At 52.4% G+C, this 20,323-nt stretch overlaps 1 protein-coding gene across 1 annotated transcript in view; it reads left to right on the top strand.

Moving 5' to 3' along the window:
* The window catches only part of lrp1ab (low density lipoprotein receptor-related protein 1Ab), an 82,687-nt gene that overhangs the window by 37,922 nt on the left and 24,442 nt on the right, over positions 1-20,323 (top strand). Inside the window, 33 exon segments of the mRNA XM_062458704.1 lie at positions 83-226; positions 444-680; positions 784-964; positions 1,377-1,599; positions 1,707-1,896; positions 2,054-2,176; positions 2,394-2,534; positions 2,940-3,065; positions 3,222-3,338; positions 3,645-3,725; positions 3,921-4,088; positions 6,100-6,282; positions 6,604-6,737; positions 6,739-6,802; positions 6,946-7,191; positions 7,370-7,567; positions 9,341-9,545; positions 9,782-9,946; positions 10,170-10,414; positions 11,060-11,191; positions 12,889-13,116; positions 13,444-13,618; positions 13,751-13,845; positions 14,133-14,282; positions 14,527-14,667; positions 14,875-15,003; positions 15,176-15,307; positions 15,518-15,652; positions 15,846-15,975; positions 16,169-16,295; positions 16,450-16,601; positions 16,965-17,089; positions 17,284-17,658. Coding sequence (XP_062314688.1) covers positions 83-226; positions 444-680; positions 784-964; positions 1,377-1,599; positions 1,707-1,896; positions 2,054-2,176; positions 2,394-2,534; positions 2,940-3,065; positions 3,222-3,338; positions 3,645-3,725; positions 3,921-4,088; positions 6,100-6,282; positions 6,604-6,737; positions 6,739-6,802; positions 6,946-7,191; positions 7,370-7,567; positions 9,341-9,545; positions 9,782-9,946; positions 10,170-10,414; positions 11,060-11,191; positions 12,889-13,116; positions 13,444-13,618; positions 13,751-13,845; positions 14,133-14,282; positions 14,527-14,667; positions 14,875-15,003; positions 15,176-15,307; positions 15,518-15,652; positions 15,846-15,975; positions 16,169-16,295; positions 16,450-16,601; positions 16,965-17,089; positions 17,284-17,658 — 5,397 coding nt within the window.

The following is a 20,323-nucleotide window of genomic DNA, read 5'->3' as shown; positions in this document are numbered from 1 at the left end:
GTTGATGGGGTGTTATGCTGCAATGTTCATGCCCCCATGTCCGTCCTCCCCTCCTCCCCCTCTCCCCCCCCTCCCCTCCCAGTGAGGAGCCACGCCTGTGCCACAGACCAGTTTGGCAAGGCTGGAGGCTGCTCAGACATCTGTCTCCTGGGCAACAGCCACAAGAGCCGCACCTGCCGCTGTCGCTCCGGGTTCAGCCTGGGCAGCGACGGCAAGACCTGCAAGAGTGAGTACCACACAGTACCCCTACACGCACGCACACGCGCATGCACACACACGTGCGCGTCCTGAGTGTGCCGCTCATAAGCCCCTGTAGGTGCCCAGAGATGTATCCATGATGATAACGAGGATGATGACAGTGAAGATAAATAACGAAATTGGCAGATAGATTGAAACTCCAATTACCATGCGACCATGGCGACGACCCTCCCCTCCGTCTGCAGAACCCGACCACGAGCTGTTCCTGCTCTACGGGAAGGGGCGCCCTGGCATCATCCGGGGCATGGACATGAACGCCAAGGTGACCGACGAGTACATGATCCCCATCGAGAACCTGATGAACCCCCGGGCGCTGGACTTCCACGCCGCCAGCGAGTTCATCTACTTCGCCGACTCCACCAACTACATCATCGGCCGGCAGAAGATCGACGGCACGGAGAGAGACACCATCCTGAAGGAGGGTGAGGCACAGGGCTGCTCCTGTCAATGGGATATGCGTTACATGCAATGTGCAGTAGTCAATATCGACAATGTTGCCCATTGCCCTGGCCCCCCCCCCCCAAGGTATTCACACGGTGGAGGGCATCGCGGTGGACTGGATGGGGGGGAACCTGTACTGGACGGAGGACGGGCCCAAGAAGACCATCAGCGTGGCCCGGCTGGGGAAGGCCTCCCAGACGCACAAGACCCTCATCGAGGGCAAGATGACCCACCCCCGCGCCATTGTGGTGGACCCACAACATGGGTAACACCGAGGACAGGGGATGGGGGGGGGGCGGTGGTGGGTTCAGGTCGTAGGACTTTGAAATCGAATGTTTGTTTTGTTTCCTATTTTATTTTGGATCTATTTTATCTTTATTCATTTGATAGAGACAATCAGAGAGAGAAGAAAGCAGGGCAAGGGGGGATATGAGGGAAATGCCCTGGGCTGCATTCCATTCAGCCACCTGGAATCAAACCCAGGCACCTGCCTATGTAGTACACAATCTACCTAAACATCCTTAACAAGGCCAGGCTGTAATCACATAGACTGAAGCCTAGAGAGTTAGTTATATAGCACCTACAGAACGGGGGCATGGGGTGGTGGAACTAGAACCAGAGCGTACTCACTGGCCCCTCCTCCTCCTCCCCCTCCCCCCCCCACCCCACCCCCCCAGGTGGATGTACTGGACAGACTGGGAGGAGGAGCCCTCGGAGAGCAACCGAGGGAAGATCAAGAAGGCGTGGATGGACGGCTCGCACCACCAGGTCCTCCTGACCAGTAAGACGGTGCTGTGGCCCAACGGCCTAAGCCTGGACATTCCCCAGGGCCTGCTGTACTGGGTGGACGCCTACTACGACCGCATCGAGATGATCTACCTCAACACCACCGAACGCAAGGTGAGGTCCTGGGCTGAGGGGGTGTGGAGGTGGGGGTGTGGGGGGGGGGATGATGAAGGGAATCTTATTGGTCATGTGGTAAGGTTCTCTATCCGCTGATTGGCCAGTTGCTGTACGATGGGCCCGAGCTCAGCCACACCTTCGGTCTGTGCCACTACAAACACTTCCTGTTTTGGAGCGAGTACCGCAGCGGCGGCATCTACAAGCTGGACACCAACACCATGAACGTCACCCTGCTCCGCAACGAGAGGCCGCCCATCTTTGAGATCCGCGTGTACGACGCCCAGCAGCAGCAAGGCAGGCTCTGTTTCCTCTCTCCCTTCCCCCCCTTCTCCTTTTATCTTTCGTTTACACCCCCTCTGGAATTCTAACACTGTGGGTGTATAATGTATGTGTGTATTTGTGTGTGTGTGTGTGTGTGTGTGTGTGTGTGTGTGTGTGTGTGGGGGGACAGGCACCAACGCGTGCAGGGTCAACAACGGCGGCTGCAGCAGCCTGTGTCTGGCCATCCCAGACGGCCGCTCCTGTGGCTGTGCCGACGACCAGGTCCTAGATGCTGACAACGTCACCTGCAAAGGTAACCAGCCTAACCCTCCGCTAGGAGCAGGACCATGTGACTGTCCTCGCTGCAAGGTTTTAGAACAGCGTGTTGACTTCCCCCTAAACTAGTTTCCACAATATCCAGCTGAGGAGAAGAGCTGTTTCTACAGAGTTTCCCCCTCTTTCTTGATCTCCCTCCCTCTATTCTACCTTCAACTCTCCCTGTCTCTTGTCCCCCCCCCCCCCCCCCCCAGCCAACCCGACCTACTTCCCTCCCCCCCAGTGCCAGGCGGGTGAGTTTGCCTGCAAGAACAACCGCTGCATCCAGGAACGCTGGAAGTGTGACGGTGACAACGACTGTCTGGACAAGAGTGACGAGGCGCCTGAACTCTGCCGTGAGTGCCAGGCCTGTTCCAGCAGACACACACACACACCTTCAAGGACTTTACAAGGTCTTCAAAGTATCAGCATCAATGACTGATTAAGCCCTACTCCCAATCTTCTTTTTTCTTGAATTTGATGTGCCCTTATCTCCATCCAGACTTTGTTAGAAGAGAAAGACCAGAAGATAATCAGGAAGACGGTTGTTTAGACGCCTGTGCTCTTCGCTGTGTGTCATGTAGTGTTTAGATGTCAAGCTATCTGTCTGGTAGTTAGATGCATAGCACCAAACAAACGGGTTATCTCGATGGTGCCTTCTGTAGATTTGAAGGGGGTCCGCTCAGGATCTAACACAGCCTCTCTCCCTCATCCCCCCCCCCTCTCTCTCTTTCTCTCTCCCTGTCCCTCCCTCCCTGCAGACCAGCACATGTGCCCGGCTGACAGGTTCAAGTGCCAGAACAACCGCTGTATCCCGGTGCGCTGGCTGTGTGACGGAGATAACGATTGTGGCAACGGCGAGGACGAGTCCAACGCTACCTGCTCAGGTACACACACACACACAGACACACGCACACTCATACCCCCCACTCACACACCCACACGTACACACCCATGCTCATACCCACACATCCACACTTACACACACATTTAGAGGTTTACTCCAAATCCTTCTAACCGTGCCACCCTAACCCTCTCCCCAGCCCGGACGTGCCCGCCTAACCAGTACCCGTGTGCCAGTGGGCGCTGCATCCCCATCTCCTGGACCTGTGATCTGGACGACGACTGTGGGGACCGCTCGGACGAGCCCGCCTCCTGTGGTAGGTCCTCTCTCTCTGCCACACACCTTCTGACTGCTCACATTCCTGCTTGGATAGAGCTTTGTTTGATAGAACGGGTGGGTTTAGCTCGGTGGTTAGAGCATTTAACTACAGATCGCAGGTTCAAATCCACCCTGGGCTATCTGTCGCTTCGAATAAAAGCATCCGCTAAATAATTGTGCCAGATGATTGCAGGGTTGAAACACGACTCCATGGCAGTTAGTGGTTGAAACCACCAGTGGAGGTTTGCTCGTCGTCTTTTGTTGTGGTGGAACGTTCATGTTGTGTCTGTGCTGCGTTCCCCAGCCTACCCCAAGTGCTTCCCCCTCACCCAGTTCACCTGCGCCAACGGTCGCTGCATCAACGTCAACTGGCGCTGTGACAACGGTGAGAATCCACATAGACAGCCCTCTGAGGGTGTCAGCTTAGCACTTTAAACTGCTGTGTTTAATATATGGGTTTTGATATATAACAAACAAACAATATATATATATATATATATATATATATATATAAACACACAGTATATCTAGCTGTACCTCAGTTAGCCCATGCCCTCAGTGTTTCCTGCGTGTGTTCCAGACAACGACTGCGGGGACAACAGTGACGAGGCGGGCTGCAGCCACTCCTGCTCCAGCGTGCAGTTCAAGTGTAACAGCGGGCGCTGCATCCCAGAGTACTGGACCTGCGACGGGGAGAACGACTGTGGAGACTACAGTGACGAGACCCACGCCAACTGCACCAACCAGGGTGAGCACCGGGCCTACTGGACCCCGGGACAGACCTGCCTCGTTGGGTCTGACTGACCCGGAAGTACTGCTCCTGAAGTACTGCTCCTGAAGTACTGCTCCTGGCTCTCTGGAGTACCTGTCCTTCTGACGTGTGGCTTACATTACATGACATTTACATTTAGTCATTTAGCAGACACTCTTATCCAGAGCGACTTACAGTAAGTACAGGGACATTCCCCCGAGGCAAGTAGGGTGAAGTGTCTAGCCCAAGGACACAACTTCATTATGCATGGCCGGATATCGAACCGGCAACCTTCTGATTAATAGCCCGATTCTCTAACCTCTCAGCCGTCTGACCCATCGGCTTACCGGAGCTGGTGGAAACCACCTCCCTGCTCCCAGTTTACTACCATCTTCATAAGATGGCAGTGGGGTTACAGAAGTATTGGCTAGGAATCTCAGCCCTCTATCCATATTAATCAAGTCCACTTAGTTTCTTGTAGACCAGCACATTGCCAGCCGGAGACAGTACTATCAACACACTCCAGTGTCTGTGCGTGTGGATCCAGTTTCAGCCGTGTGTATGTGTGTGTCATCGTTTGGAAGACTAGAGTGGTTGTTTCAGCGAGGATGACGGTGATCCATCACACACACACACACGCTCCCGCGCCCGCACGTCCGGGCACGTGACGGCTCTCGTTTTAAACAGACCCTCCGTCTCGCTGGACTCGGGACGTGTTTATGTTCTGTGGTCAGCTGAGCCTTTGGCTGGATTGGAAATCCAAGCTGCGCCCCAACAATGAGGCTCTTCTGTCAGCTGGTGGGGAGCGCAGTGTAGACGTGTTCCTCTTCAGCTGCCCTCAAGGCCGCCTTCAGGGCCCAGGGGCTTTTTAGCGATGATAACTTGAAGTGATCTGACATTTATTTCATGCTAAGTGATCCAGGACCCTTCACGTCAGGCAGATAAAGGTCGTAAATCCACGTGGATGCTCTTGTGGTGTCTCCATGTAGAAGTTTTGTTAGCATTTTAGCCATGCTAGGGTAAGAGGTCAACCTTTTCCCTTGGTTTGTGCTGGAGGTGGGGAGCGGAGTTGGGGTGTGTGTGTGTGTGTGTGTGTGTGTGTGTGTGTGTGAGAGAGAGACAGAGAGAGACAGGGAGAGAGAGGTAATGGCTGAGTTAGGCTCTGTTTGTGTTGGCCCCATGGGGAACCACTAAGCGCTCTGCGTTTCCTGTCTCACTCTCTGCCCCCCCCCCCCTCTCTCTCTCTCTCTCTCTCTCTCTCTCTCTCTCCTCTCTCTCTCTCTCTCTGTCTCTCTCTCTCTGTCTCTCTCTCTTTCTCTCTGTCTGTCTCTCTTGTTTTGGTTTGAACAAAGTTGCTAACAGCCATGCAAGAAAGTGTGTTTGTATTCTGGTGTTTTGAGATCTCCTCTCAAGGCCTCCTCCTTAGTCTCAGCAGTGGCCTAATTAGATATCTGTGCCCAGTAGGAGATAATGACTGTGTTGGGCCTTCTGTCTGGGCTTCATTAGCGTGTTTGGAAAGCTAATATGCTTGACTTAACCTACAAGTATCACCTTCCCCATCTGAAACATCTAGGGATTACTGTCTTTGTGGCTTAATGCAACTTTCCTAAATGATGCCCTTAATCTACTGCTGGTATTGTTCAATGACCCACATATTCACCCTGTCTGTTTCGGTCCAGCTTATGTGAGTTAGTTGACCTATTGACCCTGGTTCCTTTGTGTCGGTGGTTGACTAGTCAAGGCTGTGTTATGTAAGATGTGCTCACAGTTTTCTCTCTTTATGTTACAATGCCCCCCCCCCCCCCTTCCTCCAGTCTCTGCAATTGAACAAATACTTTTCCCCCTTTTTCTTCACTTTACGTTAGTGGATAATAATAATCTCAGTGTGCTTTCCCTCTGTCTGTTTGCTAACCTCTCTCTCTCCCTCTCCCTCTCCCTCTCCCTCTCTCTCTCTCTCTCTCTCTCTCTCTCTCTCTCTCTCTCTCTCTCTCTCTCTCTCTCTCACCAGCCACTCGTCCTCCTGGTGGTTGTCACGTGGATGAGTTCCAGTGTCGGATGGATGGACTGTGCATCCCCATGCGGTGGCGCTGCGACGGCAACACCGACTGCATGGACCTGAGCGACGAGGGCAACTGCGAAGGCGTCACTCACACGTGTGACCCCGCCGTCAAGTTCAGCTGCAAGGACTCTGGTGAGGGAGGAGGGATCCGGTCAGGGCCCACAGCAGGGTTCCCTGGCAACAGGGATTCCATAACAATGAACATGCAGCGATGATGTCCAGTACTTTAGCTTGTTCGTTCACATCCCCGGTGGGAGTGGACGGTTGTCACTTCGAGCACCTCTAATAGAAACGTTTAATCGGCCTGGAACACCGTTCTTTGACGCTGTTACTGTGTTGCTTTGGAAGGAAGTGTCTGCTCATTAGAAATGAGTCAACTCGCGTCTCGAGGGGACGCTGGTGCCTTTTGAAGGTTGTGTCATCCAGTCCCCGTTGTCCTGCTTGTGTCCCCAGCCCGCTGCATCAGCAAGGCCTGGGTGTGTGACGGGGACAGCGACTGCGAGGACAACTCTGACGAGGACGACTGCGAGGCGCAGGCGTGCAAGCTCTCCCACCACGTGTGTGCCACCAACGGCTCCATCTGCCTGCCCCCCCGAGAAGCTGTGCGACGGCACCGACGACTGTCCCGACGGCTCCGACGAGAAGCTCTGCGGTACAAGTCCCTCCTGCGACGCGACGCCGCGCGTCCACACGCTCGCTCACATTTCATCGGAACGACAATGCCTGACCCCCCCCCGGCTCCCTCACTAACTCTCCACTCCCTTCTCTCTCCCCTCCGCCTCCCTCCTCCTCCAGACCTGTGTGCTCTGGACAACGGCGGCTGCAGCCACAACTGCAGCATCATCCCCGGGGAGGGCTTCATGTGCTCCTGCCCCCTGGGCATGGAGCTGGGCCGAGACAACAAGACCTGCCAGATCCAGAGCTTCTGTGCCAAGCACCTGAAGTGCAGCCAGCGCTGCGAGCAGGACAAGGCCTCGGTCAAGTGCTCCTGCTACGAGGGCTGGGAACTGGAGCCCGACATGGAGAGCTGCAAGAGCGCTGGTGAGGACTGAGGCATGGAGCAGAGCAAGGGGGGTCAGGGAACATGCACATATGAGGGCGTGCGGGTTTGTTGGAGGAGCGTGGATTGACCAACATAGGAACATAGTTCTATTTAATTGACCAGAAACGGGGAGCGTTATTGTCGACGTCCAACCTTCTCTCTCGCTCTCGCTCTCAGATCCGTTCAAGCCCTTCATCATCTTCTCCAACCGCCACGAGATCCGCCGTATCGATCTCCACAAGGGGGAGTTCAGCGTCTTGGTGCCCGCCCTGAGGAACACCATTGCCCTGGACTTCCACCTCAGCCAGAGCACCCTGTACTGGACCGACGTGGTGGAGGACAAGATCTACCGCGGGAAGCTGTCCGAGAACGGAGGTGAGACAGCAGCTAGCGTTTAGTGGCTGGACGCTAGATGATGTTACCTGCTGTTTTAGACACTTCTTCTTGTAGAAATTATTTTACACATGTAGAGTGAATACCTTTAATTATTTTGAAAAATTAATTTTTTATTCGAGGCCTCTGAGGAGCATGGTTATACCAAGGGCAGTTTTCACATCGAGAGATTTAGTGTCAAGGACTGATTACTTGTGTGAGAATCTAGCTTTTGTTTCTTGTTATCATGTCCAGGTCATGATGACACTGGAACCATATCTTTTGAAGGCAGGGGGAGGTGATTACTCTGTAATGTTTACAAATATGTTTTTATAGATTAACACTTTTTGTGTTTCCGGCCTGTTAGAAATCATCTGAAATGAACATGAAACCCTGCTGCCTATTACATTTAAAGATTTCTTCAAAAAAGGAGCCTATTTCTCCCAGAAACGAAGCAAAATCTGCTTCCAAATCACTTGTTCTGAGCTAATGCACTGCCCTTTCCTCAAACAAAAGTTGTGTTACTTACCTTGGCTGGTCTGGTCCAGTCCAGGGTGCCTGTTTGTGTTCCAAGCCCCAATCTCCTTGGTCACGGTTGGCCTTGGCTGATCCCAAACTCCAGGTCTCTCCACCAATCAAGGCTGTTCCCAGGCTAGCGCCACGGTGGTTCAGGGGCACACGGAAGGCTTTGTCTCTTCCCATTTGTCTCGGTCGCTCGCCTTGCGTGACTGCAGCAGCCAACACGGCCATTTTTCCGTAAAGAGTAGGATGAAGAGGAGGAGGTGGTGGTGGTGTGGGGGGGGGGGGGCTCAGAGGTTTAGTGTTTGTGTTCCCAGCAACACAGAAAAACAACAGCCCTCCTCAGAGCCTATTGTGTCTGACTCACATACATCAGCTCCCTTTGCTTCTTTATGGAGGGCTTCTATTTTTCAGCGCCTTCGCAACTGTTGAATAAAGAGTTTCAGTGTACTGCCAACTCCAGGCAGAAAACGCCCCTCTACAGGAAAGGCAGGTTTGGCTCCAGCACGACAATAAGCAGAGCTGTGAAGAGAAGTGTCCATCCTCCTAACGAGGGCACTGGAGCGGCCTTGTGAAGGATCGCGGGGGGGGGGGGGGGGGGGTTCGGATGTCTCTCGGCCTGAGAGGAACCCGTTCGCACTCGGTTTTCACACTTCTGTTGCAAGAGCCAGTGGTTTCTGAGAAAAGCTTGGGGGAACATGGGAAACAAATGAACCGCACGCAGAGAAATTGAAAGGGAGTTGCTGGCTCGGTTTATGGGTTTTGGAAGACGGGAATTGTGCGTGTGTGGGGGGTAAGGTTATTGTTGTTGGAAATCACACTGAAGAACAGTTTGTGCCATTCTCTGACTGATTACACGGAGCAGGAATGCCAAACAGTTGTGTATTTGCCAGTGGTTAGGCTGCACGGAAACCTGAGACTACGGTCATACTGATCAGTTTTCACATAACACATTGTGTCAACTGTTCACTTAACCGGTCAGGCTTTCTTCAGGCTTTTACTGGAAGTTTTCCCTTGTCGGCATCATCTGTCTTGAGTTTCTCATTGTAAATAACGAAGCGTTTTCTTCTTCATTCTTCACGTTATGTAAAGGTTGGTCAGAATGTGTATTACGTCAACGACCCCCCATAACTGAGTACCCCCTTCTCTCTCTCTTTCTCTCCACCCCCCCTCACTCTCTCTCTCTTTCTCTCTCCACCCCCCCCCCCCCCCCCCCCCCCCCCCCTCTCTGTCTCTCCCCCACCCCCTGGCCGGCAGCCCTGACCAGTTTTGAGGTGGTGATCCAGTACGGGCTGGCAACCCCCGAGGGCCTGGCGGTGGACTGGATCGCAGGGAACATCTACTGGGTGGAGAGCAACCTGGACCAGATCGAGGTGGCCAAGCTGGACGGCACCATGCGGACCACCCTGCTGGCTGGGGAGGTGGAGCACCCCCGCGCCATCGCCCTGGACCCCCGCGACGGGTACGTGGTGTGTGTGTGTGTCTGTGGTGGTGGGGGCGGTGTGTGTACGGTGGGTCTTGATCGCTGGCTCTGTGGTTGAAGGATTCTGTGCCATGTGGTTTATTTGTTTTTACCACAGTAGAGATGGGAGCTAGGTGTGCCAGGAATATACTCCTTTAAATCTCTTTGTGTGTCTCTCTTTCTCTCTCTCTCTCCCTCTCTCTCCCACCCCCTTCCTGTCCCCCCCCCCCCCGCAGTATTCTGTTCTGGACGGACTGGGACGCCAGCCTGCCCAGGATCGAGGCAGCCTCCATGAGCGGGGAGGGCAGGAGGACGGTCCACAAGGAGACGGGCAGCGGGGGCTGGCCCAACGGCCTGACTGTGGACTACATGGAGAGACGCATCGTGTGGATCGACGCCAGGTAACAGGCCCCGCTGACTCGTCACAGGACACACACACGGACACACACACACACACACACACTGAACTGTTTTTTTTCTGACAGACGTACACTAATCTACTAAATATTCTCTCTCGCATTTGCACGCACGCGCGCACTCACTAAACATTCCCTCTCGTTTGCACACGCTTACATATAAACACGCACGCACACACCTCAACTCGCGCTCCTTCTCTCCGTCCAGGTCTGACGCCATCTACTCAGCGCTGTACGACGGCTCGGGGCTGATCGAGATACTGCGGGGTCATGAGTATCTGTCCCACCCCTTCGCCGTCACCATGTACGGAGGAGAGGTGTACTGGACCGACTGGCGCACCAACACCCTGGCCAAGGCCAACAAGTGGACCGGACACAACGTCACTGTGGTCCAACGCACCAACACACAGCCCTTCGACCTGCAGGTGTACCACCCCTCTAGACAGCCCCAGGGTAGGTGTCTGTCTCTCGCTCACACACACACACACACACACACACACACACACACACACGCACACAGAGACCCACATAGACTCCCAAACATACTCACACTCGCTCCGACACACACACACGCACACACACGATATGCGCGCATACATTACGCAGACCCACATAAAAGCAAGTGGACACCAACATCACACTCTCCTGTGACTGCGCAGAGCTCTTTGAAGTGAAAGGCCAGCGGTGCAGAGGGGCTCAGGGTACATCTGAGGGCTCCACTGCTCACACCCCCACAGACAGCTGACCTTTAGCCCCGCCTCCTCCCGCCGTAACGAGACAGTGGTTTTGACACTTTCCGCGGTCACATACTCTCGTTCAAAAAAGGCCACGGCTTTATTTTGACGGCGGAACCTTTTAGCGGTGGCTCGGATGTGTGTCACGTCGGTTTAAGGCCCGTCACGGGGGCAGGGGACGAACAGCTTGAGGGATGACGGGCGAGGCGGCGTGTCGCTCACGTTCGCTCCCTGCTGTTTCACCTTTTCTTGCTTATCTCTTTAATAACCCCTCTCTCTCTCTCTCTCTCTCTCTCTCTCTCTCTCTCTCTCTCTCTCTCTCTCTCTCTCTCTCTCTCTCTCTCTCTCTCTCTCTCTCTCTCAGCTCCTAATCCCTGTGACGTCAGTGAGGGCAGGAGCCCCTGCTCCCACCTGTGTCTGATCAACTACAACCAGACGTACTCCTGCGCCTGCCCCCACCTCATGAAGCTGCAGCCTGACAAGCGCACCTGCAAAGGTACGGGCCTGCTGGAACACACACACCACACACACACACCTGCGCACCCACAGATACACAAATGCACACACAGGCATGAGCTCACAGACATGCACTCACTCATACATACATACACACCCACCTTCCTTTGTGTTACTGAGGGTGTATTGCTGGTAAAGAGAGGAGGAAAGTTAGAATTCTCTGAGTGTGTTAGAATTCTCTGAGTGTGTTAGAATTCCCAGTGTGTTAGAATTCCCAGAGTGTGTTAGAATTCCCAGAGTGTGTTAGAATTCCCAGAGTGTGTTAGAATTCCCAGAGTGTGTTAGAATTCCCAGAGTGTGTTAGAATTCCCAGAGTGTGTTAGAATTCCCAGAGTGTGTTAGAATTCCCAGAGTGTGTTAGAATTCCCAGAGTGTGTTAGAATTCCCAGAGTGTGTTAGAATTCCCAGAGTGTGTTAGAATTCCCAGAGTGTGTTAGAATTCTCAGAGTGTGTTAGAATTCCCAGAGTGTGTTAGAATTCCCAGAGTGTGTTAGAATTCCCAGAGTGTGTTAGAATTCCCAGAGTGTGTTAGAATTCCCAGAGTGTGTTAGAATTCCCAGAGTGTGTTAGAATTCTCAGTGTGTTAGAATTCTCAGTGTGTTAGAATTCTCAGTGTGTGTTAGAATTCTCAGTGTGTTAGAATTCTCAGAGTGTGTTAGAATTCTCAGAGTGTGTTAGAATTCTCAGAGTGTGTTAGAATTCTCAGAGTGTGTTAGAATTCCCAGAGTGTGTTAGAATTCCCAGAGTGTGTTAGAATTCCCAGAGTGTGTTAGAATTCCCAGAGTGTGTTAGAATTCTCAGTGTGTTGTGATTCAGGTTCAGTGCTGCCGAGTCTTGACGGTGTCTCTCCCCTGAGGGGCATCAGCTGCCAAGCCTGTCGTCTTCTATGAGGGAGATCTTATTACCCTGCCTCTGTTTGGGTTCCACAGACGGCTTTAATTAGATTTCTGTTTCATTCCCGTATCATAGATTGTCACTAGCTGTGTGCTAAAGCCCTCATCTGTTGTAGTGGGATTTCATTAGCAAGATGGGGGACGGTTTAGAGTAGGAGCTTAAAGTGTGTGTGCGTGCGTGTCTCTGCAAGCTTGCACGCGCGCGTAAATGCGTTTAGTATTCTGCTCCGAGTCCGTCCCTGCAGTGTGGATCTGAGGGTGATTTGGAGAGAGCCCCAGGTGCAGCCTGCTTTTAACACTGATGTTGAACCCACACACAGACATACACACACAGACATACACACACACACACACACACAGGTCCTTCTCACATCTGGGTCAGATATCGCCGGCCAATCAGGCCGGTCTGTAACGAGGCGGGGTGAGGGAGACAGTTGTGTGGAGAGGCTCACCATCTGGGAGATGACTTCAGTCATCATTCTGCTATATTTAAAGCCATGGAAAAGTCCAGTCACTAATGAGTTTGGTAATGTGGTTAGGTCACAGTAATACCGTCTCAAACAGGAAATGATCACAGTGCATGAACTTGTGCCTGCGGTTCCTATCATTCGCTAGAAGAAGTAGTTCATATGTAAATCTGGAAGTTGAGACACACAGTAGAGTTAATTGACAACAAATCTAATGACAGACTTGTCCTAGAACATTCCCTATAAACCAGGGATGAATTTGAAAGGTGCGTCACAATTAAATGCTTCTCCCGTGTTTAAATCTCATGTTACCACAGAGTCTCGTCAGTTCCTGCTGTACGCCCGTCAGATTGAGATCCGGGGCGTGGACATAGACAACCCCTACTACAACTACATCATCTCCTTCACCCTGCCGGACATCGACAACGTCACATCTGTGGACTACGACGCCCAGGAGCACCGCATCTACTGGCTGGACGTCCGAACTCAGACCATCAAGAGGGCCTTCATTAACGGGACCGGGGTGGAGACGGTGGTGTCGGCCGGTAGGGACTGGCTGGGAGACTAGTTCACATGTTCTGGTTCAATCTCTTACCATTAGACGCTTCTGAGCAAATTGAATGATAACATCAGCAGAACACATCAGTCACACAGTCTCACCTGGATGTCTTAATGAGAAGGTGCATCTCACTTTAAGGATAGCCATATGTAAAGTACACTTACATTTTGGGGGGTTTGTTTTTTTCTATCCACAGTATAAACCTTGGTCAAATGTCTTTCTTGAAGATGTAACATATATAGACATTTGGATTATTGATGCAGATATGCTCTAATACGCTCTGAGTGACCTTTAACCTCTGCTTGCCGGTCAGACCTTCCCAATGCTCATGGGCTGGCGGTGGACTGGGTGTCCAGGAACTTGTTCTGGACCAGCTACGATGCCAACAAGAAGCAGATCAACGTTGCCCGACTGGACGGGTCCTTTAAGAACGCAGTCATCCAGGGCCTGGATAAACCCCACTGTCTCGTGCTGCACCCTATACTGGGGTGAGCTAGATGTGCACACACACCCATACCTACACACACACACACACAATCCATTAACTGTGGGGAGACCACGTTGGCACGTATACAGATGGAATGTATTTGACCTTTGCTGACCCCCTGTTTGTGCTCCAGGAAGCTGTACTGGACAGACGGTGACAACATCAGCATGGCCAACATGGACGGCAGCGGCCACACTGTGTTGTTCACCAAGCAGAAGGGGCCTGTGGGTAAGTGTGCACCCGCACCTGATGGCCCCTTGATGAGGGCCGATAGATGGACTGTATACTGTATGACTGGACTGTATATCAAACCTCCATCCAATGAGGTAACACTTCAACCTTGAACTTGAGTGTTTGTATTGCCCAGTTACAATATGTACAATACAATATATTCAACTGTACAATATAGCCATCACTGACCAACACTGCCTGTGTGAGTCTGCCCACAACCTCAGTTTAGATCAACTCAGCTCCTTCCCTCATTCCTCCCCCTCTTTCTCTCCCTCCCCCTCCAGGCCTGTCCATCGACTATCACAGCGAGCAGCTGTACTGGATCAGCTCAGGGAACAGCACCATCAACCGCTGCAGGCTGGACGGCTCTGAGCTGGAGGTCCTAGAGGGGGTCAAGGGCAAGCTGACCAAGGCTACAGCGCTGGCCATCATGGGTACGGACGCAGACAGACCTGGCTTGGGTCTAGTCTACCTGGATTGGTTCATTTTTGGGTGGAGCTGACAATGCTTATGTCCTTATTTTTTATTTCTTGGGTTTATATTAATACCGCGCACTGACAAAATATCAGTTTATACAGAAAGGTTTACTGTCAGTCAGTTTTACAATAGACAGAATAATGTATATTAGGCTAGTTCATTTGATATGCAATTCCAAGGATTTTGTTCCCCGGTGTGTAGGGGACAAGTTATGGTGGGCAGACCAGGGCACAGACCAGATAGGAACCTGTGATAAGAGTGATGGGGGAAACTGGAAGGTGTTACGTAATAACACGTCCCCCATGATGCACATGAGGATCTACAACGAGACTATTCAGACTGGTATGGAGAAAACATCACATTATGACCAAACCATAAATTGTTGATGAAAATTGTTATAATGTTACAAATGCAACATTCAATTCACTGTATTGTCCAATGTAGTCAAATGTATTCTAGTGGCATTTCTAGTAAATACATCCCCCTTTCTGTCAGATGATGGCTCGGTTCATACGTGGTTCTTGTTATTAACATTGAGTGTGTGTTCAGGAGGGATCAACCTGTGCAGTAAAAACAACGGGGACTGTTCCCAGCTGTGCCTCCCCACCTCCCCCACCACCCGCGCCTGCATGTGCACCGCAGGGTACAGCCTCCGGAGTGGGCAGCAGTCCTGCGAGGGTAGGACACACTCACTCTCACACACACACACATACTCGCGCGCACACACACACGCAGACAAGGAGAAGTTCGCCCTGTTCACGCACAGAGGCTCTCACACACGCATGGACACGCTGCTCAAACCACTGGTCATGAATAAGGACCCGGTGTGTGTGACTCTGTGTTTGTGCAGGCATGGGCTCCTTCCTGCTCTACTCTGTTCATGAGGGCATCAGAGGAATCCCCCTGGACCCCGCCGACAAGTCTGACGCCCTGGTGCCCGTCTCTGGCACCTCGCTGGCAGTGGGCATCGACTTCCACGCTGGTGAGTGGCATCACAACCAGACAAAGTGTTGGCATCATGGACCAACATCATTCTGAGATATTTACGTATATGTTCATACATATTTATACGTTTATGTAGTTGAAATGTTTTTGTTTGATTCGTAGTCTTTTTCTAGTGAGGTGCTGAGTTGGGTTGTTAGGACTTTGCAGTGTTGAGTCCATGTTAAGGCTGTGTGTTGTGTTCCTGTAGAAAACGACACCATCTACTGGGTGGACATGGGCCTGAGCACCATCAGCAGGGCCAAGAGAGACCAGACCTGGAGGGAGGATGTGGTCACCAATGGGATAGGCAGGGTGGAGGGCATCACTGTGGACTGGATAGCAGGTCAGATCCCACTACACTATATACACACACACACACCTACACACACACATACACCCACACTACACACGCACACACCTACTCTACACCAACAAACACACACCTTCACAACTTGTACACACACACCTACTCTACACCAACACACACACGCATCCATTCATGCTAATGTTTGAGTGGTCGCGCTGTGCTCTCCCAGGGAACATCTACTGGACGGACCAGGGCTTCGACGTGATCGAGGTGGCCAGACTGAACGGCTCCTTCCGCTACGTGGTGATCTCCCAGGGCCTGGACAAGCCCCGCGCCATCACCGTCCACCCAGAGAAAGGGTCAGTTCTAACACCCATCCCTTAATACACTCAAGGAGTTTTTTTAGAGATTAGACTTAACGATTTTGGGACTGATCCTTGTTCTGGGTAAACTTAATCAAGAGCTCCCAGAGTATTTGACTTGTTCCACAGCCATAGTTTTTGTTTATAGTACTTACTGGCCGTCTGTGTGTGTGTGTGTGTGTGTGTGTAGGTACCTGTTCTGGACAGAATGGGGTCTGTACCCTCGTATTGAGCGTTCTCGTCTGGATGGTTCTCAGAGGGTGGTGCTGGCCAACACCAACATCCACTGGCCCAACGGCATCTCCATCGACTACCAGGTCTGGACACACACACACACCCACGACACACACCCTGTTCACTAGATACTTGCTCATCATGGATAATCATTACTGTAAGCGATTTTCTTCCTTTTTTCTGATGGTGAGAAAGGTAGTAGTTATTGTGTGTGTGTGTGTGTGTGTGTGTTTGCAGGAGGGCCTGCTGTACTGGTGCGATGCTCGTACAGACAGGATCGAGCGCATCAACCTGGAGACGGGAGAGAACAGGGAGCTGGTGCTGGTGAACAACAACATGGACATGTTTGCTGTGTCCGTCTTTGAGGGCTACATCTACTGGAGCGACAGGTCACATATCTAACTACACACATCCACACCACATTTCTATGCGCAAATCTGATAATAATATTAGAGATTTTATTTATTACTGAATGTGAATAATTTATGAGCCAGTTTTGGAGTGTGCTGGTGCACTGCAAAAATGCCTAAAAAAATAAAATAATATATAAGTGCAAACATATTAGTTTTGAGCTTGCTTTTGCTTAAAATGAGTACATTTGGCTGCCAGTGCAGTAAGAAAATTTCACTTCATAAGATTTCTTAAAACATTTAAAGTAATTGACTTAAGTTAAGTTACCAGAAAAGCCAGTTATACTAGAATATGTAGTTTGCAGTGTGCTCACGGTGTGAGGGGGCTGTGTGTCTGAGCAGGACTCACGCCAACGGATCCATCAAGCGAGGCAGCAAGGACAACGCCACCGACTCCGTCTACCTCAGGACGGGCATCGGAGTGCAGCTAAAGGACATCAAGGTCTTCAACAGGGACAGGCAGCAAGGTTGGAACACGCATGCAGGCACCACGCACACGCTAGCACTGACTGGCACATTCACACTCACAGTGGACTGGACCCGCCTGTGTGTGAGGGGCATCCGTGCACGCACATACATGCACACCTCATATCCTTACATTAGTATATAGTGTGCTTAAGTGTGTCTACCCATCATCCACCCCCCCCCCCCCCCGCTCCAGGCACCAACATCTGCAAGGACAACAACGGGGGCTGTGAGCAGCTGTGTCTCTACCGCGGCAACGACGAGCGCACATGTGCCTGCGCGCACGGCATGCTGGCGGAGAACAACAGCAGTTGCCGCGACTACGACGGCTACCTGCTGTACTCGGAGCGCACCATCCTCAAGAGCATCCACCTATCAGACGAGACCAACAAGAACGCACCAATCAAGCCCTTCGAGGACCCGGAGCACATGAAGAACGTGATCGCCCTCACCTTCGACTACCACGGGGGAGGAGGGAAGGGGGCCAATCGGATCTTCTTCAGTGACATCCACTTCGGGAACATCCAGTCCATGAATGACGACGGCTCAGACCGCAAGATTGTGGTGGAGAGTAAGTGCTAGTCATTGGTCGACTCTATCTTTTCATTTTATTTCATCCTTTCCTTTGTTTTCGAATCTGTCTCACATACACACACACACACTACTTCCCCGAGCTGTGTGTACCAGACAAACATCTCTGTCTCCACTAATACCCAGTTTATAAAGTCATGCTGTCATTCATGTTGACAGCACAGAGCCCCTGGAGGGGCTGCTGTGATGAGCACACGGCACGAGCCGGTCAGCTAGGGGGCCGAGACGTCGCTTAGCGCTGCTGGAAACACACACACACACATCTGCATTCACACTAGCACAAACACACTGCACACACGCACACTTGTAGTCTGTCACTTGGATTTCATCGTATTAACTATTCAACAGCAAACTCTACTTGACTTCCAGATAAACAGTCATCGGAAAAAAGGTTTTTCCAATGAAAGTTTAATTGGAAAATAAATTAAAGAATCATAGAAAGTGCAACAGCCGAGACAGATTTGATGGTTTTATGATTGTTGACACAGAAAATCTGGAATTTATTCCGCATAAACTTTGTACTTTATGGTGCAAAAATAGTTATTTCACATGCCTAAATGCCTGGTGGTGGAGAGATGAGTGTGCACAGCCCGTAGGTGGCAGTGCCTACAAGGTGCTCAGCAGTGAGCCTTAGTTCCGGTGAGTGTTACATGGTCGTGTTCCACGCGGCCCCTACAGTCAGGGCTGCGCTCTGTCAGAGGGCGTGTCCAGCTCCACAGAGTTGAAAGGCTGCACCATGTCCCTGCCCACCACGACAGGACAGCCAACCAGCAACCTCCTACACCCCGCCCGCCGGCCGCGCCCCAGCTCCACCAGATCCTGCCGGAACTTCTGGGACATGAACACATAGAGCACCGGGTTGACCACCGTGGACGACGACGCCAGCAGCCGCACGAAGATGGCCAAGGACCTGTAGCCGGCGTTGCCGCTGATGGTGCCTCCTATTAAGGAGAACATGAGGGCATAGGAGGGAAGCCAGCAGAGGGTGAAGACCACCACCAGCAGGGCGGAGGTGTGGGTCACCTGCCTCTGGTAGCGCTCCAGCTGGGGCGCGCGGCCCAGCCGCTGGGTGCGGCGCAGGAAGCAGAAGATCCGGGCGTACGTGAGCACGATGACGCCCAGGGGGAGGGCGAAGGCGAACAGGAAGAGGGCGGTGCTGTACACCAGCTGGCTCAGGTCGGACAGGAAGGCGAAGCAGTGCAGCGCCGCCGACGTGCTGACCGTGCGGAAGGCGAACTGCGGCGCCGCCAGCGCCGCGGCCGGAGCCCACAGGAGCGCCGCGGTCAGCTTGAGGCGCCGGTGCATCCGCGAGCGGAACGCCCACGTGGGGTGGACCACCGTGAGGTAGCGCGTCGCCGCCAACGTGGCCAGCGTGAAGACGGAGGCGGACGAACAGGCCACGCCCAGGAAGCTGACCAGCTTGCAGAGGAAGCTGCCGAAGGGCCACAAGCCCAGGACGATGGCGGCGGTGTGGAAGGGCAGGCAGAGCAGGAGGAGCAGGTCGGCCGCGCTCAGCGCCACCAGCAGGGTGTCGGTCCCTTGGGCCACCAGCCCTCCGCTCCTCCGCCGCCTCCCCGCCATGACGACGATGACCAGGGAGTGACCCAGCAGCCCCGTGACCAGGATGAAGCTGTCCAGCATCGGCACCAGGGTGGTCAACATCCCCCCGTCAGTCCTGTTGCCCCACTTTTGGGAGCTAGCGTTGCCCAAAATGACCCCCATGAGGTCTCTCATGGTGACACACTGAGACACCTCAACCCTACTGCCTCATACCCGACCCACGTCTCCACCAATCACGCTGACAGATCAGAGGCAGAGCCGACACTCATGATGACATGCTAAATGAGCAGTCAATGTCTCTGAGCTATCACATCTGCTTGCGGTCTTTCCTTCACACAAAAATGGGATTAGTTCTGCTTGTTGGTTAGCGTGTTACTCATTCAGGGTTTGTTGTAATTTCGATGTACAATTATTTGCACGCGTATTCACTGATTCGTAGTCCAGGCAGATCTTATTTGGGAAGTACTGCAAGTTCCCATTCCAAAGATTGAAAATTAAAAGGAAAAATCCATGTAAACTTCCTCAGAACACAAGCTTTAAGAGTAGTCCATCTCTAAAATGAGGCTTGGGAACATCCTCTATTCCGTAAAGAGAGAGAAGTTTGGGGTGGAAAAAAAAGACCAAATGTCAGTCCAGCCCTGGCGCTGAGCTTGTATTGATTTCTTGAAACCAAGCAACCCTGGACAATGTCATCGTGGCGATCGCTAGTGTCTCCGCAATTCCACATTAAAAGCAGTCAATGCTACTTGATGCTAAGTGCTCCCAGCGCCGCTGTGGTCGTTGGTCATTTAGTGGCTCTTCACCAGCTGGCCAGCCCCAGACTCCATCAGCCGGGCGAGGCTGAACGATGAGGAGGGAGAACAGGGAGGGAGAAGAGGGAGGAAGAACAGGGAGGGGGAGGCAGAGAAAGATGAGGTAACATGCTCGTTCGTCATGAGGCGATGTCATCGCATCATAGCAGGCCCACCCCTGTTTACACAGGGTGATGAAGCGGTGATGGAGGGAGGTGATGGATGGAGGGAGGTTGGGGAGTGGTCTCAGAAGATTACATGGCATTTTAAACCTTTACTTCTTGCCATTACTGT

This window comes from Osmerus eperlanus, chromosome 4, assembly GCF_963692335.1.
Source record: "Osmerus eperlanus chromosome 4, fOsmEpe2.1, whole genome shotgun sequence".
In the NCBI taxonomy this organism is placed as follows: domain Eukaryota; kingdom Metazoa; phylum Chordata; class Actinopteri; order Osmeriformes; family Osmeridae; genus Osmerus; species Osmerus eperlanus.
Note: the sequence above shows the minus strand (reverse complement) of the source record. Positions and strands in the feature narration are given on the sequence as shown.